Source organism: Taudactylus pleione, unplaced genomic scaffold (genome assembly GCF_031769625.1).
Source record: "Taudactylus pleione unplaced genomic scaffold, aTauple2 ptg000191l, whole genome shotgun sequence".
Classification (NCBI taxonomy): Eukaryota; Metazoa; Chordata; class Amphibia; order Anura; family Myobatrachidae; genus Taudactylus; species Taudactylus pleione.
This window is the reverse complement of record NW_028284593.1, coordinates 3,707,991-3,735,707: the sequence shown is the minus strand read 5'-3', so window position 1 is coordinate 3,735,707 and position 27,717 is coordinate 3,707,991. Positions and strand designations below refer to the sequence as shown.

At 42.8% G+C, this 27,717-nt stretch overlaps 1 protein-coding gene and 1 pseudogene across 2 annotated transcripts in view; both read right to left on the bottom strand.

The window, feature by feature from the left end:
• Positions 1-3,970: 3,970 nt before the first annotated feature.
• DGCR8 (DGCR8 microprocessor complex subunit) overlaps positions 3,971-27,717 on the bottom strand; it is a 48,728-nt gene continuing 24,981 nt past the window's right edge. For both annotated transcript variants that reach the window (XM_088476680.1, XM_088476681.1), the window contains exons 8-14: positions 21,668-21,766; positions 21,503-21,585; positions 21,244-21,344; positions 12,908-13,014; positions 12,247-12,374; positions 11,992-12,105; positions 3,971-6,211 (exon numbers count right to left, since the gene is read on the bottom strand). In XM_088476680.1, coding sequence (XP_088332806.1) covers positions 6,128-6,211; positions 11,992-12,105; positions 12,247-12,374; positions 12,908-13,014; positions 21,244-21,344; positions 21,503-21,585; positions 21,668-21,766 — 716 coding nt within the window. In that variant the 3' untranslated portion in view covers positions 3,971-6,127. The remainder of the gene's footprint in view (positions 6,212-11,991; positions 12,106-12,246; positions 12,375-12,907; positions 13,015-21,243; positions 21,345-21,502; positions 21,586-21,667; positions 21,767-27,717) is intronic.
• On the bottom strand, positions 10,826-10,925 carry LOC148519307 (U6 spliceosomal RNA; annotated as a pseudogene).

Genomic DNA, 27,717 nt, shown 5'->3' with positions numbered 1-27,717 from the left:
CTTGGAACAAAAAACTTTTTCCCTATGCTCTAAGAGTTAAGGTGCATACATACACAACGATTTTTTGACCGATTATCGTTAAACGATATCGTTTAACGATAATCGTTTGTAAAAATCATTCACTTTCTGAGTCAAACGATGAACGATTATCGTTCATGCGCGTTCACGTTTGTAGTTCAGTCAGACTTGTCAACTGAACGATTTTCAGTAAGTTAATATGCAAAAATCGTTTGTAGTTCTAAAAAATCGTTCATTACATTTAGTACATGAACAACTTTAGTAAACGATTTTAGTTAATTTTTTCAAGGGAACAAATCGTTTACTAAAATCGTTCATTAACTAAATCGTTGTGTGTGTATGCAGCTTTAGGCATAGATCTAAGGGCTTAAACATAATAGAAAGTTTAATATTTTTTTACCACTGGAACTTCTCTTCATGAGGAATCCAAGAAACATTTAGTTTTAATGAGGGAATTAGTCATAAAAAGTTAACATTAGATTGTTATAGTTAAAAACTATACTAAAAATGAAAATTCCCTCTACCTGAAGCTTTTTTGTTGTTGTAATACTCTTTACTTCATGTACTGAGGTGTAGAAAAAAAACAATACCACATTTGTGAAAAACAAGTTTTACTATCATTGATGATAGTGAGAGTCAGCATCATGGATCATTCTGTAAATAAAATCACCCAATTCAAAATGAAACAACTTAATCTGATAATTTACAGTAAAGCTTGAAACTTAGTATTTATTATTGCTTTTAGTTAATTTTTTTACATTTGTTTATTTGATAATGTAATATGCGTGCACACTTAAAAAAATTGTTTTAATTAAACTACAAAAACAACAACTTTAAAGCATTCTGAGTTTTAGACAAGAACAGGTCTTAAAATATAATTAGTTCATAAATTAAAACCGAAAGATTATGCATTCTAGGCCACTGAATTGACAAGTGAGGATGGTGGGGAGTTGCAAACTTCTACATGCCTGACCCCATTCTATGCATGTCTCAGCTTGCACTAAGGTGTCAAACCTATTAGGTGCGATGATCTCGGCAGTGGCTGCACTTTACGGCATCCCGGATTAGCCTAATATTGATCGCAGCCCCATAGGGCTGCGAGCAAATTTATGTGAATCTCGGGTCGGGTAGCGAAGGGTGAGAGATGCGGTGCCGTTGCAACGGCACATCGCACCCTTCGCACATAATTGGATTGACCCCTAAAGTCTCCCTGTGGACTGTTACTCCATTGTCTCAGTGACTGCTGTAGTAAGAGGTTGTGCAGTTTCTTTATGGTGCTGCAGTTCTTTGTCAGTGAATCATTTTGCTTGGTGTTGTGCATAGGTATAACTGAGTTACTTAATGTATTCTTCAGTTTAGGACTACAAATGTAAATGTGTTTTAAATATAAAGTTCTCTTTTTTTAACACAAAATGGAAACTAGTACTGGACTGGTTTAAGCTTAATAGCAAATGGAATAAATCAAAAAGTCTCGTTACTGAACTCACTGATGGTGTGGCACAAAAAAATAAAATCCAATGTAGGAGAGTACAATATGACAGACTTGAGTGAAAATCAAAGAACAGTCTATTGTTTGTTATAAAAAATTGTTGCGCTCAGTGCATGGCAGATGCCACAGAAATGGAAACAGATTAATGAATCTACAGTGATTTAACGGTCAAACTAAGCCAAGGTGGTGGAGCTGGAACAGTTGAATTAGTCCTTTATTAAAGAAGGGTGTTCTCCACTCAAGTTATACTCCATACCGTAGCAAAGTGCATCCTATACAGTAGGGGTGGGCAATAAGCGGCCCCTCAGCTGTTGTAAAACTATACGCCCCAGCATGCCCTGCTAAAATTGTTGCAAACATGCTGGGATTTGAAGTTCAACAACAGCAAGAGGGTGGCTTATTGCCCACCCCTACTATAGAGGCAGAAAGTTAAAAAGTTTTGAATCTACAACAAAATGTGTAAGGCTGGGTACACAGAGGATATATAGTTTCAATGCGGATTGGAACATCGTCTAATGCGTTTGCACAATTGTGCATGCACATACGTCATCTGCGACATTGTCCCGTTGGCTGTGCTGCACGTCAGATTGGACGACGTTGCTGGCGACAGTATGCAGGTACAGTAAGTGGAGGATGGAAGGCTGTATCCTGCAGGTGTACACAGGATTATGCAATTTGTATGGCCGGCCGCAGTATCATTCCATCAGGCATTGACCAAAGGCCTGATGGAACGATACAGCGGTCGGCCGGCTGGGATACACATCATTCTGATGTGTACCCAGCCTAAAGTTTGAAAAGTAGATCCATCGCCAAAAGGAAATTCAGCAAGTCCCACAAGATCCTAGAACTGCAAACAAAACAGCAGATCTGGACCATCTCATAGAGCTGCTACAAACTAAATTAAAAAGTCCCCCACTGTAAAATTATATAAGGATCAGATTATGCTGCACGTCAAGCACAATAGCAAGAGAGCTAAGGGAAAGAGTCCATAATCTTTCTAGAGTGTGAACTTTTATGAGACACATGACCAGTCTTAAATTTTACCAGGAAAGAAAGGTTAGAGAGATGGAAGATACATGAAAATAAGGAGAGGGGTAGTGTTAGTAAAAGGAAGGATAGGGAACTGCTGACAGGAAGTACAGCTAAAGGAAATGTACTGAGTGTCAAGTGTGAGCCTCATGATAGGAGAGCCAAAGTGACTATATGCCAAAGAATTTGTGGGGGTGTTCATGTAGACAACTGGTGATATATTCCAGGTAATAAAGTATGCCAAATGGAATTGTGTAGTGCAGAAGAGGAAGGGGGGGTCTGCTTTTTCCAGTTAGTTACAAAGAAACAGTTGGCTGCATTGAGAATGTGCCCAATTAGTGCTTGAGTAAGGTTGTGCGCATTGGGGATAGGTTGTGGTAAAGGGAAAACACGAGACAAGGCGGAAGCAATCTGCTCCCTTGTCTGCGTTTCAACTAGCCCAAAATTGCCTAAGCTAATGTGCCCTCTTCCCAACAATTCCTCAAAAATCTATCAGAGGTTTGAGGGAAATATGGCTCGAAGATGAATAGGTATTACAAATGTTTATACCAGTGGTATGCAAGTATTCTCCTTAATCCTGTCACAAATGGAAGATTTACTTGTGTATTCTCAAATTTTAATCCCATTCCGCTGCCTCCCCAGTGTCCCTCCCAGGTTGATTGTGGACCGAAAAGGGTTGGTATGAGGCCTTTGGAGTTAGACTTAAGACGACAAAAGGTTACTAGAGGAGTATATGACTGGCAGCACTGAGAACTGAAAACATCACAATATTTTTAAACCTTTGGTAATAAAACATTTAATCAGAATGCACATGAAAAGGCTATTTTCCCATATCTTCACATCCATTTTATGAAAAATCCTTCAGAAAATTGCAGCCAATTATCAGTGAATCAAATTTTGTAGGCAAAATGTCTTAACCTGTTTTTCACAAATGTGTTAAAAGAACCCAATTGGCTAGTTTCTAAACAATAAAAAAAATAAAAGCAGATGAAATCAAAGACATATTTTGCAATTTGATGTCTAACTTTAAGCCCTTAAAAAATAAAATAAAAAAAAAGTTACAGAAAATTTAAATTTGGCATGGCTTTTTATCTGGCATGTCTTAAAATTCATAAAAATGAATTGGTGGGTTACATTACTTAATTTGGCATGGAATTACCCAAATACCACATCCTGTATGGTATTCAGTATGGTACCATGGAACTTTATCCTGCATGTAATTCTGCCTACACTGTGTAGTTCTTTATATATGGCAAGCACACCATACTACTTCTGTTTGGAGGATGTAGTCTTAAGCAGTTATATAAATTACTTTGCATTCAAAATATAGTGTAGTTGTGGCTAACCAGGAAAGAAGAGCTGTGAATAAGTCAACAGTTATTTGAAACAATTGGTCATATAATTACACAACCATTTGTCAAAAAAAAAAAAAAAAAAAAAAAAAAAAAGCTGGATAACAATTTTGTGGCCAAGCAATCACTATGGTGTTGATGGCTATGTTAAATTGAATAAAATCTCAAGACAATAATAGAAATTTCAATAAGATACTTTCCTTCTATTGTACAAGCATTCCAGGGCATGGTCATTACCTTGGGCAAACTGGTTTCCCCTTCCGCCTCTAGACCTTCAGCCACCCTTTCCTGTTCTGTGTGTTCCTTTCATTAATTGGGTAGCTTCTATGTCATGCCAGTTTTGATGCTGTATTAGGTAAAAACTATAGCTTTGCATTGCTCCCTACATTATAATGTACATTGAACTGGTTGTAATTTCGTTTCTACATGAAAAATTATAAAGAATATATAAAAATAATAAAAAATTACTTTCCTCCACTAAATTGTTCCCCCTATGACTGCAATGATCTTAGTACAGTCACCCAGTTAAAGAGTGATGTGAATAAATGTTTTTGTACAAAGAAAATATTGCTATGATGCATAAAGTAAAACTTCACCCATAGGGTGTATGTGAGACAACTCACATGTTCAGTGAATTTATATAGAGAAAAAAGGAATGGAAAATAAAAAAAAATTAAATTCTAGAGAGTTTCCCTCTTTAAAAATAATGCAAAAAAATAAATGGGGATGATGACAACATTTTACCCTGCTTTTACCCACACCCTCTCTCACACTCGGAAACCATGGCCTAAAAACTGCCAGTCATTGCCTTTGGTTCATATAAGGCTTTACTAGACATTAAATGATTGTGTGGTAAAGAAAACCTACAACATACCAATATTACAAAAAAAACATTTCTAACATCAATAGGATCCTACATACATTTATTGACTATTCTTCAAATCTGGTAAAAACATTTACATGATTTTTTTTAAATATAACTTAACATAACAAAGAAGCCTGCACTAATTTACTATTAATACATTTTACTGAAAAGTACAAAATTCATGAAATGCAAAGTAATCCGTCTTACAGCTAATACTTCATGCCTCTATTGAGGGACATTAGCCTACAACCTACAGACACCCTATATAAACCAAGGCGGCTCCAAAATACCTTGAAAGAGCCTGCCACTCCTTTGTGTGCTTAGTCAATTTATCAGGACAGCTTGAGCGCCCTCTGTAAAACTTCCTGCTGATGTGACCTCTAGAATACAAGGCAGTGTGATCACACAGACTCCATATGTTGCACACACTGTGTTGTGTGTCACATACAGTAGTAGTATTTGCATTGCAGACTGATGCAGCTATTAAAGGGCATAGGAAAACAGCATTCATTCAATTTGCATACAGGCTGTGCTTACAAGACGTCTTGAGTCCACATCCTTTACACAAAAGAGACTACAGCAGTTGATTGCTCTGAATTTGGCAGTAGAAGGCACATCTGCAGCACATGCCACTCAGGTTAAGGAGGCCGTACAGCAGATGTGACAGAGCAACATTGTGTTTAGAATACAACAAGCAGCTGAGACATGTGCAAAACCAAATTTTTAGATACATGTGCTGGAAATTGTGCTGTGTCCCTCTTACATCAATGGTAAAGATAAATGCAAGAAACCCATTTAAGGGCTATATTTACACATTGTCTGTGCACAGAGGGCAGTAACCACAATAAATCATATTGCAGTGGTTACCCTAGCTGGAAAGCTTTCATATTGGTTATGTTGCTGGCTCTTCGGATCTTAAGACTCATCAACCATCTAAATCAGTGCATTCAGTACATACTGAAACTAAACATTTTTGTGAAATAGAAACTGCTGAGAATATTTTAGAGGTCCAGTTTAACAAACAAAAAAAATAAAATAAAAAAATAAGAGTTTACACAAAACATACATAACACACAACTACGAGAAGCGTCCCTGGAAGGGAAAGTGCATGATGTCCTAAATATAATGCTTACACCTTTAAGATTTGCACATCGCAGCATTGCTTTTTTTTGGAGGACATAAGAGTAAATGAAATGAGACCAAAACAGCATGTTTCATAAAGGAGGTAATATTTCTATAGTGTTGTCCAAATGATGCAGAATGGACAATGCATAAGGAAGCAGCCCTGTTAACACATCACCTTCATCACAATCAGTCGGACAGTTTACTGAAGAAAGCTTCCAGAGTTTCTTATTGCTCCCTTTAGTGTACAGGTCAGACATCCACCGTACACAGAGGTTCATTGCCAGGCTGTGCAGATTCAACAATCGTCATCTTGGGTTTTTTCCGTGTTTCCTCCTATTAAAATTAAAAAACAAAACAAAAAAAACCTTTATTACCCACTCTTCAGTTTGTATGTTCTCTGTTGATGAAAACTTAAGTCTTGGCAAGGGGAAAAAAAATTGATCGCTGCTATATATTTATAGGTCAATTTCTGTCCTAATCTAATTTTTGGTCACTTACCATTGAAGTCTTTTCTCTTAAGCAGGATGGGGGACACCGGACCATGGGATTGCAGATGGGGATCAAGGAGCTGGCACTAAATTAAAACCTGTAACTTTAAATATAAGCTCAACCCCCCCGCAACTCCACACAAGCCAGTGCACTTTAAAAAGCCCGGAAGCAGAAGCAGTAACCCAGTGAAACTGTTAGAACAATAAAACAGAACAGTAGGGAAAAGACAATTGGGTGAAAAACCCACAAGACTGAGCGTGAGGGAGGAAACACAGTGTCCCCCAGCCTGCTTAAGAGAAAAGGATTCAACGGTAAGTGACCAAAAATCCTCTTTTCTCTGGCAGCAAGGCTGGGGGACACTGGACCATGGGACGTTCGACACCCGCCTCCAGGGGGGAGGGGGGAGTTCAGGCTAGCTGACCAGAGAACTGTATGGCCAAAGTGGACGTTGCCAGAGGCAAAAACCTGAAAATGCTAAAGACGCTCGGACAGAGGGCCAGGTAGCTGCATGGCAGACTTGTCCCGCCGAATCCCTGTGTCGTGCCACCCAGGAAGTCGCCACCGCCCTATTGAAATATGCAGTCACTCGTTCTCGTGTTGCCATGTACTAGAAGAAGCCTGAGTGATGACCAAGCGGATGCAACGTGCAATGGCCTACATTGTAGATGGCCAACCACATTTCGGTGATGTGCAAAGAACAAGCAGAGAATTTATGCGGCAGATAGAAGAAATCTCATCGTAGGAAAGCTACAGAGCTTGGACTACTTGTAACTTACCCAGATCATCAGGGTTCCGGGAAGTCGTGGATGGAGGTAAAACTGCCAAGACAATTGTCTGGGGTAAGTGGAAGTCGAACCAACTTACGTCTGGCCCTACAAGAGACCAGCATGCAAGAATGAACTGAAGGTCTGTTAAATACACAGGCTTAAATGGAGCCCGCATGAGAGCAAAGATCAAGATCCCAAGGTGCTACTGGCGGACAAAACGGTGGTTGAACACACCCTGTAACAAGGTTTGAACCTCTGGAAAGGCCATATGCCACTAGTAATAATTTGACCAGGCAGAAAAATTGTACTTTAAAACATTCCTCCAAACTCCATGATGGAAGGCCAAGAAAAACAAAACCTGGTAGGTATGAACCTTTGTTCACAACACAAAATGTAGGTTGTCATGGATGCAGTCAGCATCCCGGCGTGTGGGATGCAGATGGTCTAAATACCGGTGCCGGAATCCTGGCTCCAGAATCCCGAAGGTAAGTATCAGGAGATAGGGGAGGGTTAAGATTAGTGTTAGGTACTGGGGGGAGGGTTAGGTTTAGGCACCTGAGAAGCAGGGGTAGGGAGAGGGGAAGGGTTATGGTACTTATGGGAGTTGGGATTCTCACTGTCGGGATGCCGCTGTCTGTAGATCCTATAGCTAACCCAGATTGTCCCATGCTTAGTGGTAAGCGTGACGAAACACATTGCCGGGCTTGCAGCATAAAACGAACTACAGAGAAAAAACCTGGTTCAAAAGCCAGGGCGCAAAAGCCAACCTAGCACATGACATCCTTGTGTAGAAAACGGATTCTATGGGAGCAGGTCTGGACGTAGTGGAAGACGCCACCCGGGACCCAACGACAAAATCGAGAACGTCTGTGTACCACTATCTTCTTGGTCAGGATGGAACCACTAGGATTACAGTCGCCCCTTGATCAGTGATCCACTTGAGAACCCTCAAGGCAATATTAGAACTGGGGAAAACAAATACCCAGATAAAAATCCCACAGAACGGTCATGGCATCTACAGTGAAAGCCATTGGGTCCCTGGATCTCACACAGAAGTGTGGATCCTTGAAATTGTGTCAAGAGGCCACGTGATCCACCTGCGGAAGGCCCCACTGTCGAACCAACTGTAGGAAGACCTTTGGATGGAGAGACCACTCCCGTGGGAGAACGTGGTTTTGCTGAGGAAGACCACATTTTGCAACTTGCCACTGCTGACATGAACACTGCTGAGAGCACTGGAACAAAGGCCTCTGCCCAGGAAAGAATTTGGGCTGCCTTCGCCATTGTTCCTGCGGTACATGTGCCTCCCTGATGACCTACATATGCCACCGCCGTTACGCTGTCTAACTGAATACACACCGACTATCAACCAGGACGGACTGGGCTCCCAAGAGAGTTAGAAAGAAGCTTGGGAACATGAGCACAACGACTGGAAAAGCTGTCTCCAATGTTGACAAAGGGTCTTTGAGCCGCAGAAGTAATGTCACGGCATCCTAACCAAGGAGACTGGCATCCATGGTCGCAAGACCAAAATCCGAGTGACCAAGGACCGGCCGTGGAAACCAGCCACCAAGTGAGAGATTAACAAGTGCTGTCAAATGACAAACAGAGGAGGGACGCTGATTGGAGAATCTCCCTCTGGAATTAACTCCATTCTAATCAGGCGTACTGAAGGGTCTCGAAGGTGGAGGCCATCATGCCCAATAACTTAATGCACAACAAAGTTGACAGACGAGGCACAGAGAGCACAGTCAAGATCAAGGTTTGTAGGGTCCGTGCTTTGGACTCTGGCAAGAAAACCTCGCTGAAGAGAGGTGTCGAAGACCCCCCCAGGAACAGAAAGTGCTGACAATGGATTAGGCAAGATTTCTCGAAGTTGAGGATCGAGCCTTGATCCTGAACTACCGGAACAGTGCTCTCCAGGTGTCTCCGTAACTGTGAAGCCGACTCTGCCTTCACGAGGAGATGGTCTAAATAAGGTACGATTGCGATACCTTCCCAGCGCAGTATGGCCATACTGAATGGTAGTGCCTGGAATTGATCGTGATTGTATCAGACTGCAAAAGGGAAGAGAAAATGACGACCTGCCAAAATTGGAATGAGTAGATACGCATCCCTGACATCTAGGGAGGCCAAAAACTTGTTGGCCTCCATGCTGTGGATCACCGATCCGATTGATACCATTCAAAAATGATCCACCGAAAACCTGGTGTTCAAGGCGTGAAGGTTCAAGATTAGCTGAAATAAAATAAGCTTCCAAACAAGGAACAAGTTGGAGTAAAAAACCCCAGTTTCCGTCACACAGCAGCGGAACTGGAGTAATGACTCCCTCCAAGAGGAGAGACTCGATAGCTTAGGCCAGTGGTTCGCAAACTTGATCCTCAGGACCCCACACAGGTCATGTTTTCCAGGTCAACCAGCAGGGGCACAGGTGTATTCATTACTCACTGACACATTTTAAAAAGATCCACAGGCGGAGCTAATTATGTCACTGATTCTGTGAGGAGACCTGCAAAACATGCACTGTTTGGAGTCTTGAAGACAGAGTTTGAAAACCTGTGGCTTAGGCCAATGGCACCCTCTTCTCCACATCCAGAGGAAGAGCAGTGGTGAAAAACTGCCGTGGAGACTGAAGCCTGGAGTTGATTATGTAACCGTTGGAAAGGATGCCCAGCACCCAGACGTCTGAAAAAAACTCGGTCGCTGAACTGGAGCAGCTGCATTTAGACAGGTGACCGGACTGGGTGGAGAGAGATCCTGTCAGCCTTATCGGGAGCCTTGGCCCCCAAATGCCAGTTGGCACCAAAAAAAACGGGAGCTGAACCCCTGCTGGGAAGAAGTGGCCTTTGGCAGACTGACCCTTAGAGGACGCTTCACCCCAAAAAGAGAAGCAAAAGACTGAGAGCTGTGGACCCCCGTTGAAGAGCAGCTACCAGACGAAAAGGTGCTTTTCCCCCGGTTGATCTGAGCATGGATACTATTATTGCCCAGGCTAAGAGAACGCCCCTACATAAACGGAAGAGTCCAAGGAACCGTTCGATTCCGAATACACTACTCCATGCATGGAACCAAAGGCATTCCGAGCCGAGACGGCCGGAGCTGAAACCCTGGAAGCCACCTGAGCACCATCTTGTTCGGCCTTACACGTAGCTGTACCACTAAGCCCAGTAGGGAATCCCCACACTAACACTCTGAAACCCCACGACAAGGTTGTCATCCTAAGTCACCATAGCTCCAGCCTACCATAGAAAGGCCTATAATGGTTGGGGAGCGACTGCGGAGCCCATGAAAAATGGACCCGAGACAACCTTCCAATTTTTTATATCAACCGAATCCTTAAAGGATTCCTGAACAGGCAGAGCCAAGTGGTTAGTCAAACGTACCACCTTGGGAAGCAATTCCCACTTGGACACATGATCCGGCAGAAGAGGAAGCAAAGTTCCAAGGAACAGAGAACGCCCTATTTGGCACCTTCCAGATCGGAGACATCTGAAAAAAATAAAAATGAAACAAAAAGGGACGACCATCTTGCGCCGCCGCTTAAACGGACCCACAGCCTCTGCTTAGGCCTCCACAGGGAAGCAGGCCATCTGTCACCCCTCTCCAGAACCGCACTGCCAGGAGAAGGTGCCCAGTTAGTGACGCTGGTAGCGCTTCAGCGAAAGAGAGTCTGAGACTGACCGACTAAGCCTGTGCTATGGAACGCTTTACGAATATGCATGCCATCCTAGCACAGGGGCCATGCTAATAGTCTGTGTATCATACCAATTTTAGCTGCCGAAGCAAGCACCCACACTGTTTCCAACAGGGTATACACCGCACCACCTGAAGGTCGCACGTCACCAGGCCCCACACGACCGCGTAATAGCGCCCCCGAGGCAGTCTGTCCACATGGCAATTAGCCATGGCATTGTCTCTCGGTTCAAGTGGCCAGCCTCAGCGTCACGCCAGCAGTCGGTGTGACAGCTGCAGGTCATGGCAGCGCCCTGGGAAGGAGGAGTTGTGCACGGCCCAAGGAAACAAACCTATAGCAACACCTTTAGCCTCAATGGCCTACCGTTACCGCGTAAAGGGAAAAACACAAATGAGAGGGGCAAATAAATCAGTGTCTCTGAGTTACATAAAAATAAAACAAGTCACAAAAGGAAACAGTATTTAGTCTTTCAGAAGGACGCCACCGACAGAGAAGAGGAGCCTAGTATGCTCTGATGACGTGAAGAATTTTGAGCCACCTCCCAGCCTGGATGAGATACATCAGGGAAATGCTGCTTTCAGCATGCCACACAGCTGCAAGGGCTGCACACAGACGTCACCACTCTTCCAGCTTCCGTATTGGGCTCATTATGAAATTAATTAGTCCTATTACAGCAGTTTTGTTTATGAAACGAAAAAGCCCTGTAACAAAGCTTCAAGTAATGTCCATCATCTTCACAAAATAAGCTTCTTATTGAACTTCACATATTAGTAATGATATATATTTTCCAAAACTTTTTAAACCCCACTAATGAACCAATTCTTCCACGAGACTCTTTTGGGGCCTGTACATGGCTTGCTGCAGACCTCTTAAGAAAGAAAATGTATTTCTCTTCATTGTGTGACAAGCAATTAAGGGCAAGATCAGCTTACTGACAACTTCTTCCTTCTCCTACAAAAGGATATCAAAATCTCCAGCATCTGTACACTTTGTATTTTAATTATTTTACCAACAAAACAGATTGATTAATCTAAAATGTAGTCCTTATATAAAGAGCCACAGCTAAGTGGGTATGCCGTTTTGCATGGTCTAGACCACACACGCTAAAGAGGCATTTCTAAAACTGCGCAGAGAAAATAACTGGCCCCTTCAGCAGCACTCACCCTCTCCTCAGCCAGCCGTTTCATCTCTTCCTGCAGCTTATTCAGGATATGGAGATTTGGCTTATTCTTTTTGGCATACTGCTGTAATTCTATCACACTTTTATCCGAGGTTTCCTGATCAAGAAATAAACAGTCAACAATAAATCAAGGTTTCCCTCTCATCATGGCTCTGTTCATCATTGGCAACATATTTCACGGCCAAATAAAACAAACATGAGATCTCTATAAAACCACTCACTAGATGCACGGACTCACCTGTTTCACCATTTTGGTGCTCTCTCGTCCATACATACGTAGTAGGGAGCCCCAGTTTTTCACATGGGGATGCAGGAGTTGAAGGATTTTTTGTGAGGCCAACTGCTTCCCTACCCGCTTGTTTTTGCCTAAAATTAATAGAAAATAGTTTAAGTTATAATACAAAGCCTAATTACAGAATTGTATGACTGTATAAGTAAATGCCTTTCATTGAAGTTAGAAATAACTAAAATGATCAATATTAAGAACATTAGAAGGAAGGTGAGGAATAGCCTATCTGCTCAGACACTGGATGCCAGTAAGTGCAATACCTCTGTATTTGTTCTCTCTTTTCTTTGAGCACTCAACACAGAATAGTCTCAGGAGGAAAAAATGCCACTCAGGCCGATTTACTTTTATGGATTTAGTTATATGACCTTTATATATTATATCATAAGTAATCAGCAAGATTTACACATTTCCTATATTTGTTATAAATTTGGGGTGAAGGTGACATACTGTAATAAAGGCAGCTTTTGGAGGTGCACTTAAGAAGGTTTTTATTCACATTTTTTATTGGCTTCACATCTGCAAGACTAAACTGCTGTATATATTATGGCACAAATAAGGAAAACAAATCCCAGTAACCATGGTAAAGAAAAGCAACGCTCAGGGAACTCACACCAGCCCCTGACAGTGTGCTTTCCACAAGTCATCACATATTCACTCTTCTGGTTCTTTCCAGGAATCACTTCAAACTTGATTGATGTGTCGCCCATACCATGGTTTCTAAAAGAGTAAAGGGATATAAATTCAGTAAACATTCTTTGGAATTTTTTTATAATATAAATAGGGGACAAAAAAAAAAATAATAATCTGCCAATTCTGGGGAGGCTCTGAGTTTTAGCAGTATAGATCTGCATATGTTAATTCTACTATTCTCCTTCATCCATGGGGGCCAGAAGTATGACTATGGGTATAGGTCATGAGCTGGAGCCTGGGCACAAAACAGTTAAATTAATTTACCCAGCAGCAAAGGCTCCCCCCCTCTCCCCTATACCCCACTCCCGCCTACAGGACCAGTTTTAGTTTGGTGCCTGTTGCAAGGGCACATTTGTTAGGGGGCTCCTGTCAGTCCCCTGGTTTTTATTATTTTAATTTAAATATGGACAGTGGGACAGCATCCTAGAGACGCTCCCACCGCTTCTCCAACGATTTCCCTGCTGGTGGCCAGAGCACTGGAAACTGAGTCAGTGTCCCAGGCCAGTCTGTTCAGCACACCATGGAGCCGCAGCCAGAACGCCGGAGATCAGGTAAGGCAGCTCCCCACTTGCACTCGTCACAGCTGTTGTTGTCGGCTAAGAGGCCACTGGCGATGCTGGCTAGTTGGGACCATGTTGACTACTCGGCAGGACAGCTCTATGACCCGTTGTGTGTGACTTCAATTCAGATGTTTCCTCAGATGGCGAGGACAACATCTCCATTCCTTCTGAAGTGGAAACCTCCTGTTCTGGTGTATTCCCAACCCCAGGTGGACATTGAGGCCCTAATTAGGGAGGTTAAGTCCGAAGGCGGCTGAGTTCCCTTCCTCTGCTCAGCCAGAAGTCCTCCTATCGGAGGTGTGGGCTCATCCTAACAAGCATTTTGTAGGGTCTAAACGCAGTTCCACATTCTATCCAGCTGTGAATTGGACCAAGTGTGAGTCCCCTCCTCCGGTAGCCACATACATTGCCAGATTGGAGAGATCTATCCCAAAACACAGCTTCCTTTAAGGATCCAACAGATAGCAAACTAGAAACTTCCCTTAAGACATTTTTTCTAATGCAGGGACAGTCACGTGCCCAGCCCTTGCAGCCGCTTGAGTGGCTAAACCCGTTAGACGCTGGACAGACTCCCTGCAGAAGTTTTCGCTCCAACGCTCACAGAATTATCGGAGGTCAGAATTATCTCTGGTTGAGCACATCAGGGAAGCAGTCACTTATTTTGGGTAGGTCGCCATTGACGCCTGAATCCTCACCTTCTAATGTCATGGCATCTGCAGTCGCTGCCAGGAGAGCCCTCTGGCTTTGTACCTGGCGTGCAGATGCGGATTCTAATGCAGCTCTCCTCGAGCTGGTAACGACTTCTAAAAACACCCGTTTTTCCATCTGTGGCATTTCTAAAATTTCACTCCTTTCATCCTCAGGGAAGAGCCAAAAGGTCAGTCCTCAAAGTCCAGAGGAAAGAAAACCTGGCCTACTTGATGCCCAGCTACCAAGCCTTCCGGATAATGGGGCAGGCCTCACCTCGGAAGCCCCAGTGTGGCCATCTTCTCATTTTCTCAGAGGTCTTGATGTCGACAAGTTCGAACGCCTGGGTAAGAGGAATAGTATCCCAGGAATACACCCTTACCTCCAGGGAACGTCCTCCAGTGTTTTTTTCTCTACAGGTCTTCCGGTGGATCAAAGGCAGATAGGAGCTCTACGAAAGTCCATTCACTCTTCTGGATTCTCAGGTTATAGCCCCAGTTCCCCAGTCTCAAAGAGGCACAGGCTTTTACCCCAACCTTTTTCAAATTCAAAAGCTGGACAAATCTATTCCATAATATCCAGGATGCCTACTTACATATTCCTATCTGGGACAATCAGCGTTACCTCAGGTTTGCGGTAAGGGAGAACCACCTCCAGCTTTGGACTTTGCCATTTGGTTTTCCACGTCTCCTCAACAGCCAAGTTTAGTCAGACAACTGTCGCCTACATCAATCATCAAGATGGCACCCGCAGTCAAAGTACCATGAGAGAGGAAAGTCGTATCATCCATTGGGCAGAGCATTATCTCCCAGTCCGGTTGGCAGTGTACATTCCCGGAGTATAGAACTAGGAGGCAGATTCTCAGCCGCCAGGATGTACATGCGGGTGAATGGTCTGTCCATCCAGATGTTTTTCAACTCCTAGTTCAGCACTGGGGCCGTCCGGACCTTGACATGATGGCCTCACAACACAATCACTAGCTGCCAAGGTACTGTTCCCACACCAGAGATCCAGGAGCTCTTCTGGTAAATGCTCTAGAGGTTCAGAGGACGTTTCCATTCATCTAAATCTTTCCTTCAATTTAAAATATTCCAGATCCTCCGCAAGTTGAAGTTGGAGGGCGTCACGGTCATCCTCATTGCTCCAGATTGGCCACACAGAGCTTGGTACACCGATCTTCTATGTCTCTCCATGGACACCCCGTGGTCTCTCCCTATCTGCCCTGATCTTCTGTCTCAAAGCCAGTGCTTGCATCCAGATATGGCCCATCTAGCTTTGACAGAGTGGCTCGAGACATCCATCCAAAAAGCTAAGGAGTTCTCTACGTCAATGATCCGTACCGCTAGGATGACTTCCTTGGTAAGGCTCTAACACAGAACTTGGAAAAAGCTTACTTCACAAGGTTGACGCCGTGGATCCTCAAAACCATAAGTCCTTTCGCCTATCGAGAGTCCTGTCTTTTCTTTTCTGACGGGTCTGGATTTGGGTCTCCGCATTTCTTCCATTAAAGTAGGTTTCTGCGCTCTCTGTTCTTTTCCAGCGCAAGTGGAGCTTTCGCACGATGTGCAGACTTTTCTGCAGGGGGTTCTCCACGTGCAGCCCTCTTTTATTTAATCGGTGGTTCTGTGGAATTTGCCCGTAGTCCTGCTGGCTCTCCAGTCTGCCCCTTTGGGAGCCTTGGATACGTTTTGACCTTCACTGGCTTAAGCGAAGACAGTGGTCTTCCTCGCAATTGCTTCGGCCCGGAGTGTGTCGGAATTGGGCGCTTTGTCCTAGTGCTTTCCTTTTCTAGTTTTTCATTTTGACCGAGCCAACCTTCAGACGAGTTTAGGTTACCTTCTAAAAGGTAGTGTTCCGGTATCACCTCAACCGAGAAATACTGGTTCCATACTTTCATGGTTTCCGATGCTTCTCCAGAGCAGACCTTATTGTACTTTGTGTAGACAGGACCTGGGACTTACGGAAATTCAATTAGCTTTTTGTCCTAAGCAGACCTTGGCCAGGTGGCTCCGCCTAACTATTCACCATGCCTATTTCCTGGTGGACCGTCCAGGTCCTGCCTCAGTGAGACACAGAGATAGAGAATCTTTCTTGAATCCTTTGAAATTAAATGAGAGTACTAAAAAACATATGAAGCAGACTCCCATGTTTTGTGTCTAAATTTAACTCAAGATCTAAGGAAAATTTACCCTGTATTAAAACTAGATAAGATACTAACCGACTATTTAGAGGAAGAACCTATAGTCAATTTCAAAAGGCTGCTAATCTGAAGGAACATTTTGCACCTAGTCATTTTCAAGACCTAAAAATAGGGGATCCAAATCCATCCAATTGGCTTAATGGGAATATTACAGAATGTTTCAAATGTGGTAAGAACCACTGTATGACTTGAGATTTCATTCTGCATAGAAGCAAAGAATTTGTCTCAACTTCTTTGATAGACTTTTAATATAAAAACAGGTTAAACTGTCAACCAACCTACGTGGTGTACTTGATAACCTGCAAATGTGGATCGCAATATGTTGGTCGCACAACTCTATCCCTAAATATAAGATTCCTAGAACATAAGGAATGCAATAAAATGGAATACTAAACATAGTTCATCTAGACACGTTATGAACCTTCACAATGGAGATGTAAGAGTACTAATTGGGGATTGAGGTTGTTAAACCGATAGAGAGGAGACAGGTTTAACATACTTTGTAAAAAAATAAACATTGGGAACCTTGGTCAATGACTGTAGTTCAGTTTTGTTTTCTGTATTATGTATTAGTAATCAGGTTATCTAGTTAGATAGATAGCGGCTTCAGGAATTATTTTAGGAGATGTATCCGTGAAATTTATCAAAAGGAAAAGTATTCTTGATTGAAAATTAAATATAATTTGAAATAAGAAACTTTCTCTAAGGACCTTAATTAGAACCAGGGACACCGTACAAAGTGAATGACTGCACTAGCCCGCTGAGCTATAGCAGCTTAGCTTCAGAGAATTGCTAAATATCCTGTATCTATTGAGTAGTCTAAAAATGACTTCGTATGTAACAAATATGTACATATTTATATATTTATTATTTTTTCTTCTCAGTTATGCCATTTTTATTAATATTAAGTTGTAACACTATAGATCTGAATATTGTATGATTGTTTTAAGTTTAATTGTATTCCCGATGTATCAGGTTAAATTTCTAACAAGAAAAGTCTGACACAGATGTCTGTTATATGCACTCACCTTCTTAACACAGGTGCTTTAATTACCAAGACCCTTTTGGATTGGCTGAGCGACTTTTAAATATCTCACTAGAGTGCCTCAGCAACTATACACCTTTTTGCCTTCTGAGGAAACCGCTAATTGATAAAAGCGGAAAAACGCGTCAAGGATCAAAGGAATCTCTGCCTGTTTGCCATTACCTGCAAGAACTACCACAGCCGTTTATTTCACCCTTTTTTCTAGCAGCCGGAGAAGTGTGATCACCTGCACACTCCTTCCAAGAGATTGATTCTGCCGGACACTACCAGCCTGCTTCACAGTGTCAGGACAGCGGGGAGAATTTAGCCAACACTGACTATGTACAAAGGAGCGGTAAGACCTAAACGTGAGAAGTGAAAGTGCTCCTCACTTGATTGCATTAAATTCATTAACACCGGGTTGTATCCCCAATGAAAGGTTGAGTTAGGTGTTTTGGAGTCAAGGGTTTACAGACGATCAGCTGTTGAACTATGATTAAACAAGGACATTGAATAGCTGCCCTGAATTGGGCTTTTACAAGGCGGACTCTTTAATTATATCACCTAATATTTCTATTTTTGTCGTCTACTAGGAGGAGTGGAAAATTTAAAATTTACTGCATTGGAGTATATTTTTGTGCTATTATATATCAAAGTATTTTTAAAATGTTGATACAGGTTGAGTCTCCCATATCCAAAATGCTTGGGACCAGGGGTATTTTGGATAACGGAATATTCCGTATTTTGGAATATATGCAGATCATAATGAAATATCTTCGGAATGGGACCCCAATATACACACAGAATACATTTGTGTTCTATATACACCTTATACACACAGCCTGCAGGTCATTTTATACAATATTTTCAATAATTTTGTGGCTTAAACAAAGTTTGTGTACATACATGAAATTCATTTATGATTCATATACTGTACACCTTATACACAAAGCCTGAAGGTAATTTTATACAATATTTTAAATAATTTGTGCCTTAGACAAAGTTTGTGTACATTAAACCATCAAAGATCAAAGGTTTCATTATCTCAGTCATGCCAAAAAAATTCTGTATTTTGGAATATTTGGATATGGGAGACTCAACCTGTATATTGATATTCATTTCTATTAACTTAATTATATTATTTATATGCGCTCTTTGTTATTTTATAAATAACGCATTTCTCTGGGACCCCTAACGTTATATAATTGGGGTCCTACGCCACTGTTTATGGGTCCCATCACATATTATGGGGGGTGAGGGCAGGCAGCACTGGGGTAGGGAAGGGGTAAGTGCAGACAGCAGTTGCGACAGTGCTGGGGTCAAGGGGCAGGCAGTGCAGGAGGTAGGGAGGAATTAAGGGTAGATAGCTGGGGCAATACTGGGCGCAAGGAGGTGGTTAGGGTCAGACAGTACTGGGGGATAGGGATGGGAGAAGGTTAGATAGCAGCTGGGGCAGTACAGGGGGTAAGGAGGAGGTTAGGGGCAGGCAGTGCTGGGCTGAAGGAGGGGCTAAGGGTAGATAGCAGCATAAAGTAGTAGTAGTAGTTAGTAGCTAGTCCATTCCCGCCCTCAGGAAAAAAAAAAAAAAATCTGCACAGCTCTGAAATGCTATTCCAGTTTGGACTGACCTCAGCTGCTGGCAAAGATCACTGCAGTAGGCAGGGAACGCTGTTTAGTCCCGGGAGGGCCCTCCTCAGAGCTTCTTGGCACTCTGACGTCTCAGTGTTGCACGACCCTGCAACTTGAAGCTTGCGGGAAGCCGGGTGCGTGATTTTGTTGCAATTCAATCTGACTGCATATGTATGTTAGAAAGCCAGCCAGGTCCCGCCTGACACCCTCTATGGGCGCCCCAAGTGAGACTACATGGCCACGTCCTGCAGCAGACCCCCCCCCCGTTGACCGTCCAGCAGGGGGACTGCTCCCCCAGCAATCGTCCCGGCCATGCCTATGCCACGAAGTGCTGGAGGGAGGGCATCCGACACTGCATATGCTCCTTCTGCCCTCATCCTTTTCCCATGCTCTTGGCTGCAACACAGTAAGTCCCTGCTAGCAGGACCAACCGGCGCCATCAGCTGCAACATACCCCCTTCCCAGGCTAAAGCTCCACAGCGTCTGACGAAACCAAGAGGGCGGTCCTGCCGAATGGGAGCTGGCCAAAAGAGAGGTTTCTCTCTGTCACGTCCGCACATAGTGGTCTGCGTCTGCATCACAGGTTCATTACAGAGGGATCAAGCTCGGGAGGGATATTTCCCTCCCGGCCCAACACATCCCGGTCGTACACCTAAAGGTTGGCCAAGGATTGGTTGCAGCAGAGCACGTCCGCGGGGACCCATCGATTTTTGAAAATAGAGTTCCGGTGCTCAAACGTGGGTCAAATACGCACTATAGTGCATATTTGCAATCACTGGTTGTACTGTTGCCAGTTTCTCCTTTCGCCATCTGTGTGCGCGCGCTGGTCTTTCCTCTCCTTCCTCTTGCTCCTTGGCTTGGGCTTCTTAACTAAAGCTGGTTCTGTAGGCTGGGGTCAGGGTATAGGGGAGATGGAGACTGTCCTGCTGGGTAAAGAAACTTAACTATTTGGTGCCGAGGCTCCAGATCACCACCTATACCCATTGTATTCCCTGTGTACCCTATGGACTCCGAAAAAATTTTTTTTACAGGTAAGGACAAAAATCCCCTTGTTTGGTGGAATCTTGACTAGAGTTAGATGTTTGGGTACTTGTTAATTTACAGGTTCACCTTGGTCACTAATGCCCATACATTCTTATACGATAACACACATGGGTAAATTCAATTAGCTCGAAGTTGATCTCTGCAAACAGAAATGAGCATTAATCGCAGCCTGGGGGCTGCTCATGGGTCTGTAAATGAATAGCTCCAGGCACTTTACTTGCGCTTAGTTAAGTCTGCCCCATGAGCTGGTTTAGTGTGGCTCAGCAGGAGATTTTAAATCACTTTGCACTGATCTTATGCATAATCTTATTAGAAGGTACGGGTAACACTCCCCAGAGTGGCACCCATATAAACAAGTACCAATTGTGCAGTTTATTTATGTAGTATGTAATTTTACAGAAGACTATCATACTCTAGTATAGAGGCTTTTCACTGTTTAGAGCTTTTAGCAACATAGTATGTTCGATCACCTAAAAATGTATTTTGTGGAATTTAGAGTCACTTCATCTGCAGTATTGTTAAAACAAACCTTAAAAACACCATTATTAGCACAAGAGTAAAGGCTTAACTAGTACTGTTTAGTGAAGGCCAATTTAAGCAGTTTATAAGTTATTGAGTGGCACTAAATATACATAGCAGCTACAGACTTATCATAAATCGGACATTACATCATATCACAATTGTACACCTTTATCTATACTAAGCATATTCCCACCAGAAGTAAAACACCTTTACCCATGCAGACAAAAAAAGGGTTGTAACATTTTCATAATACAACATTGAGCAGCCTGTCATCAGGAAGGCATTCAGAAATTGTTTTTGTTATAGCTTTAACTGGAAAACAATTTTATCGATCTCAATTGCCAATGGTAGAATGCCTGCTAAATCTCCATGTAATTTGCGCATCATAACAGTTTAAAATGATGGCTGACCGCACCAAGTTAAGGAAAAGGAAAATGTACAAAAATAAACTTTAAAAGAAAGTTTTAAAAAAATAAAATAAATTATGGTTCTGGTTTTGGACATGTCAATTTTTTGATTAGGAAGAAAATATTTAAATAGGTCTCTGAGTCAACTTCACTTAAATTACCATATTGAATAAACATACATACCGTTTAAGGCACTCGTGAAGAATTTGATATGGCGATAAGAGTCCAGCTTTATTGGTCAACTCATAAACTCGTGAATCCTCAATACTGATATGGTTGAAATACTAAAAAAATAGGCATAGGTGACATAAATAAGACTTTTCGTGGGGGTTTTGACATTCTCAAAACTGAATAGCCAGTATAAAATACAATATACAGTAGATAAAGCAGATTGCTGGAAAAAGTACGAGAAAAACGATTTTTCTACAGAGATTTCCCTAACCTCCAGCTCATCGCTGTCTTTGGGCTTTTCATCAGAGGTCTGCTTTATAAAGTCCGGAATAAGGATTTCCAGTGTAGATCGGGCTGAAGAAAAATAAAAGATTAAAGAAGCATTGCAATATCAAAAACATAAGTACATGGTAACATAATATTCTATGGACATTACCAGCTTTATTCTTTGCCAGTTTTTTGCTGCTTGCAGTTCCAGTACCATAAGTCACTCCGTCAATAATCACAGACGCTCCAAAAGGCTCACTTGGGTTCTCTACAGAACATTTTTTGAAACAAAACCATTACAATAGTCTTTCACTGGATATTGACTATAACTGCAACCTTAGAACATGCCAAAGTAAACAGCAAGTAAGCACTACTGCAAAATAGCGCAATATCATTTGTAAATATTATACAAAAAAAAAAGAAAAAACCTCTCTATGCTAGCTGCCACATCCCAATATCTTAAGTAAACACTAAAATATCAGCTTTTGAGGGCAATGCTAATCTTTAGAACTTGGCTAGTGCAAAAACTAGAGTAAGGGCCGAATTCAATTAGCCGCAAAAAGTGCCGTCTAGCAAAAAGCGGAATGAATTTGCCTCATTCGCCTGTTTTGACGTGATGTTTTCTCCATGCGTGTCCCCGCTTTTTGCCCTATTCAAATGTAAAACAGGCAAAAAACGCAGATAGGCGAATGTTTTACAAAGCTAAAAGGACATTTTTTGGGGGGATATCAGTTTGTACCCCATAAAAAGCTTCAGTGACCCTGGGATTCAATATAAAATAGAAGTAGTAGCCCTAATAAAAGTATTTAGTCAACTTATTTTGAGGCAAAGGGTTGTTATATGCATATTTGCATATGTGTGGGAAAATGATAGCAAAGTTTTTCAGAAAAATAAGCAACGTAGTTAAATTTGGGGTACATGAAAATGGGTGCTAGTATATTTTGAGGTCTCTAAAATGAAGATTTAAAAAACTAAATACACCTGATGCAGACTCCTGCAATCTCAGAAACACCATCCATATAGCCCCCCAAAATACCAGGCCCCCCACTTGTTATCCATTTCCCAACAAGTTTTTTTGACCGATTAGTCATTAGAGGGGGGAGGGGAGTGCAAAGGGCTCTGGATCAAATCCCCACATTTGCACCCCAAAATAACGATTTTGCACTTCCAATTTGCCTGCCTATATGTGGAGAAATTTTTTCGCCTATTTTTCCCATACAAAGTTTTCGCGAAGGGGAAAAAGTCATGGAATTGAATACGGAAAAAAATCGAAGACAGTTGAAAAGCACAAATCGGCGAAAACTTCTCTCCAAACGGCAGCTTTTACGGCTGATTGAATTCGGCTCCAAGTGTGTAACTTGCAGTATTAAGGCAAAAGTTGCCCTGTTTTCATAGCAAGCATAACTGCAGTGCCATATTATATAAACTTGAGCCTCTAATCAGGGATGGGGAACCTCCTGCCCAGGGGCCGTACAAGGCCCTCGGAATCATTTGGTCTGGCCCTCAGAGCTTTTTTCTGCTAACCTCATCTGGCTAGCAGGGTGCCTAGAATGGCACACTGTAGCCAGAATCTATGCAGTAGTGCCATCAGGGGCATCCTTAGGACGCTTCAGATGGTTGTGCCACTGCCCTTACAGCTCCCCGCATCCAGGGATGGTCTGGGCATTGCTGTAATGACCAGCGATTGTGGCCCAGCCCCGTGTGATGTCACACGGAGGAGGAGTGGTCTGCATCAGGCCCACGAATAATGTTATATATATCAAAATGGCCCTCGGCAGAAAGAAGGTTCCCCACCCCTGCTCTAAATAAATGGCAGTTAATTTTCATTCTGACTACAGATTATTCTAGGTGGCATATTTACAAATCAGCAGTTTGCTCTCAACATTTAAAGGAACAACAAGTGCAAAACTCAAAGCTTTACACTGAATATTAGTGGCACTTAAAGTTTTGAAACCAACCCCCCGATAAGTGTACAAATGTAATAGCCCACTGGTTGGGGTAAGTGCAGAGATTGCAGCGATTTAGCTGCGAGATTTAAAACGGCAATTTAAATAAAGACAGAGCCAACCTGATTTTGAATGAAAGAAATTACTGCTTTAAATCTCACTACTCAACCAAAATCTCTGCACTTATCCCATCCAGCAGGTTATTACATTTGGCCCCATATCTGAATTAAGCCCTTAGAGTCCGTCATGCTGAGACTGCCGACAGAGAAATGCTCACCCAGCACAGTTAAACTCCTAAGCTGCATCAACGAAGTATGTCCAGAGTGTTTCACCAAGTTAACTGTGCTCTTAGCTTATTGGACTGTAAAAGCCTGAGACAGCTGTAACATCCACTTCTCCATTGCCTTAATAAATCACACAAGACAAAATAGGCCTAAAGGAGGCCCCACACACCTAAAATGAGACAGGAGCCAATCCACTCTTATCTGCATCATCTTTAAGGGATGCAGCACCAGGGATAGGAATATTGGTGGATTTTGACAACTATGAAATGGAGACATCCACAAGTGGAAGAGATCCCCACATACTCAAATTATCACTAGGAAGATTATAGGCTAGGCAAAAATTTGCATGTGTACTGGAATTTGTAGTTCATCCATTCCCAAGCTCGGCTAACTAGATCATCCACATACAAAGAATGAGGAAATTAATCTCTTTACCTTAGGCTTGAACCAAGTAGTTTCAGGAACCTTTCAGTTTTTGGTATTGCCAGCCCTTGGCATACGGCCCTTACCAAGACATCTGTGCCCTACTGAACCAAGGATTCGTTCTCAAACTAAAAGGAAACTAAACTAAGGGGAAACCAAGTCATAGTGCCACTTTCTCTCCCCGTGGGATGAAGTGTCCGATCTCCAGTCTTCCTAAACCTGAAGCACTGAAGACACTTTGGCAAACACAAAACAGCCAGAACATTCAACAATTTCTACAAGGAGGCATTAATCAACCCTGCAAAAATAAGGCACAACCTCTAACTCAAAGCTAGTTCCTCCTTAGTCTAGAATCTTACTGCCAGTCATAAGCCTCTACTGGTTTAGCCCCTACAATTCTGAGGTCTGCACCCCTAATGGATACACACCCCTGGTCACAGAGCCCAAAAGAAATCCAACAACAAAATTACCTCTCTTAAAAAAGGGAGGAGACTCGCTTACATGCAAGCTGTCCCGGTCATGCAGTAGGCCAGTCACTGCAAAGGAGTCCCAGTAATTCCAGTCATCTGCAGTGACCCTGCTCTTCCAGGGCCTTGTTAGCGAAATACCTCTATGAGAGACCACTTCTAAAATAATTTGTCCCAGCTGTGGTTCAGAAGCAAAGTGATCAGATTAAAGTACAAATAAAAAACTAATGCTGAGTAATTCTTATTGGCTAGCTCAACTGCGCTGAACTGAAGCCGCAGCTGTCTGTCAGTTGTCTAAGAACCAGGCTGATTCTTATTAGCTGAGGCGGTCACATGTAACAGCTTCTATTGCACTGGTGCCAGAGCTGGGTTAAGAGGGGCAAGAGGGCAGGGCCATCTTGAAGGAGCCAAACCCAGAAGGGGGCGCAGTGCTGCACCTATCGAGACTGGTGGGCCTGCACTGTGGTTGCTGCTGGACTGCTGGTGTCGCCCACGCCTGAGGGTAGGGAGGGACTGGGAGCTCCTCTCTCTGACAGGTCAATAATCTGTGGGGGGCAGGGACAATTTAATGTATGTTTTATTTTTGTTATGTGAGGGACAATGTCTTGTTTTTTCCTGTGGGGAGACATTGTGTTTGGGTTTTTTTTCCTGTGAGGGCCAATGTGTGTGTATTTTTTTTTCCCCCTGGGGGGGCAATGTGCGATTTCGGCAGGACAGTTCCACAAGCCTCTTGCTGCGAGGTCACATCCCCCTTTTTGGCACACCATGCCCCCTTTTCAAGGCGTGCTCCTACGGTGCGAGCAAATGTTGATAATCTGTAGATCACTGAAGATTTTTAGCTTTAAAAAGTAGATCACCAAGTCCAAAGTTTTCCCAATATCCCCCAGCTGGAGGACTATGAAAACGATGAACAATGTCAAATTAGAAACATTTTATTAAACAAAGTAACTTAAAGTGTCCACACAATAAGGGGGCAATTCGATTGAACGCAAGTTTGTTTAGCTTCGGGAATGAGTGCCGGGAGCTATTTAATTGGCCGCACTGTAAACCAATGACTAGAGAATTTCTGCTCGCACCCTCCTGGGGTGAGGGCAGATATCAGGTTTAACTAGTGCCGCGATGCTAGTTGCGGGCTTACCATGTGCATTAACAGCATCGCACACGCCACTTAAGTTGGATAATGTAGTTTCTCGCGAATATGCCCCAGGGCATTAGTTGAGGTAAACGGCATCTCCCGACTTCTGTGCCATACACGATGTGGACAACTAAATAAGCTCCGGGCACTCATACCGGGAGCCAAATAAAATGGTGTTCAATTGAGTTCCTTCCCCCCAATTTGTATGAACTAAACATTACAAATATTATGAAGCTATTAAACTGACCAAGCAGGGAGTGCAGGAGGACACTTCGATATGATTCTTAAAACTTATATTCAAATAAGATCTCAGCGCCTGTTTTTAGCAGCTCAGCTGATATAAACCTCTTTACACACCAAAATTCTGCGCTGGAGTATAAAAGTCAATGCATTTATTTGGTACACCTATAAATTACATTTACTTTAGAATATATATATCTATTTCACAAAAAAGTACAGATAGCCTAAAAGCCAACTAGTAAAAGCTCACTCATATACATCTAAATCAGCATATTACAGATATAGGACCTGATTCAGCAAGGAACGCAAGTGTGCGCACGCACTCGGCCGCTGCGAATATATGCTAATCAATAAGTTGCAGACGCCCAGCACTACACAATGCCGCCCACTTCCCTTTACTCAAAGCCTGAGTAGTCTGTAAGACAGTGGAAACATCGAGAACCATCGGAAACATACGCACAATAGAGGTTGACAAGATCTCGTGCAAAATTTTGGCCACTTCCTGCGTGCATGGAGTCATCTGGCTGCGTATACGGCCACACTGCCTTAATTATGCACGCCCCTATAACGGCTTCCCAACGCACAGTAACGCCTGCATTCGCCTGACCACCCCCCCATCACCACCCACTAACGGCACTTCCTGTCAATCAATATCAGAAGGGTCTGTGTACACACTGCGTGTAGCCTGCATACCGTTACCCGCTAGCAACTGGCTAGTTCGTGCAATGCATACGCGTGTGCAGTGCGAAAACATCGGCTGGGTGCGTGCAAATTCTCATCTGCGTTCCTTGCTGAACCAGCCCCATAATTAATTGAAACATTAAATGGCAACATCAGAATTGTCCACAGCTATGCACTGATGATAATTTGTAGCAGCTTGAGTTTAATTGATATTTTTTGCTTATTATATGCTCGATCAAAAGGAAAACATAACTGTAGGTAAAGTCAGTTGCACTTGTAATGTTTAAAAATGTACAGCCCGCTCTTACAGCATTAGATTTATCAGATCTTTAGCAGAGCTGTTAACAACAATTACCTCCGGTGTGTAGGGCTATTAGTTCGCCCAGGGTATAGGTGCCGAGGGTCCCCGTTTTTGTGGAGGGTCTTTACCAGAGCTCTTAAAAATGTCCTCCTTAATGGGTTATTTACCGGTAAATGTGTGCCCAGTGATTGAGGCATGCATGTCCACGTCAGCCGGTTCACCTTTCTTGCAGGTGGATGTCTGTGCAGTAACACCACTTCCGTTGCTGGGTTTGGGACGTCTGGGGCCGCATACAACGGAGGAGCACCTACAGGATGTCGGGAGCAACTGCGCGTTTCGGTCACTCCTATGACTTTTTTTTTTCAAGTTGATTGCTCCTCCTTACAACATGCTAAAATAAATAGCAAGGTCCTCAATCCTATTGGTTATTACAAATTGGGAATCCATATAATTTAACTTTTCGAGTGCTGGTACAAATCCCGCTTTCTTTGGCTTGTTGTAATTCTTTCCAGTTTGTATCTGTATATTGCACAAGTGTTTCACCATATACTGTATGTAAGGGGTCTTCAACCTTTTTCACACTGTGGGCCACATTAAAAAATTTGACTAAGCCCGAGGGCCACTAAGCAATACGCCACACAGTAGCACAATTTTGATTCACCCAATTCACATAACACCACATAGTCGTGTCCCGTATTCATGTAGGACACACAGCAGTGCCCCTTCTACACAATGCTCACAT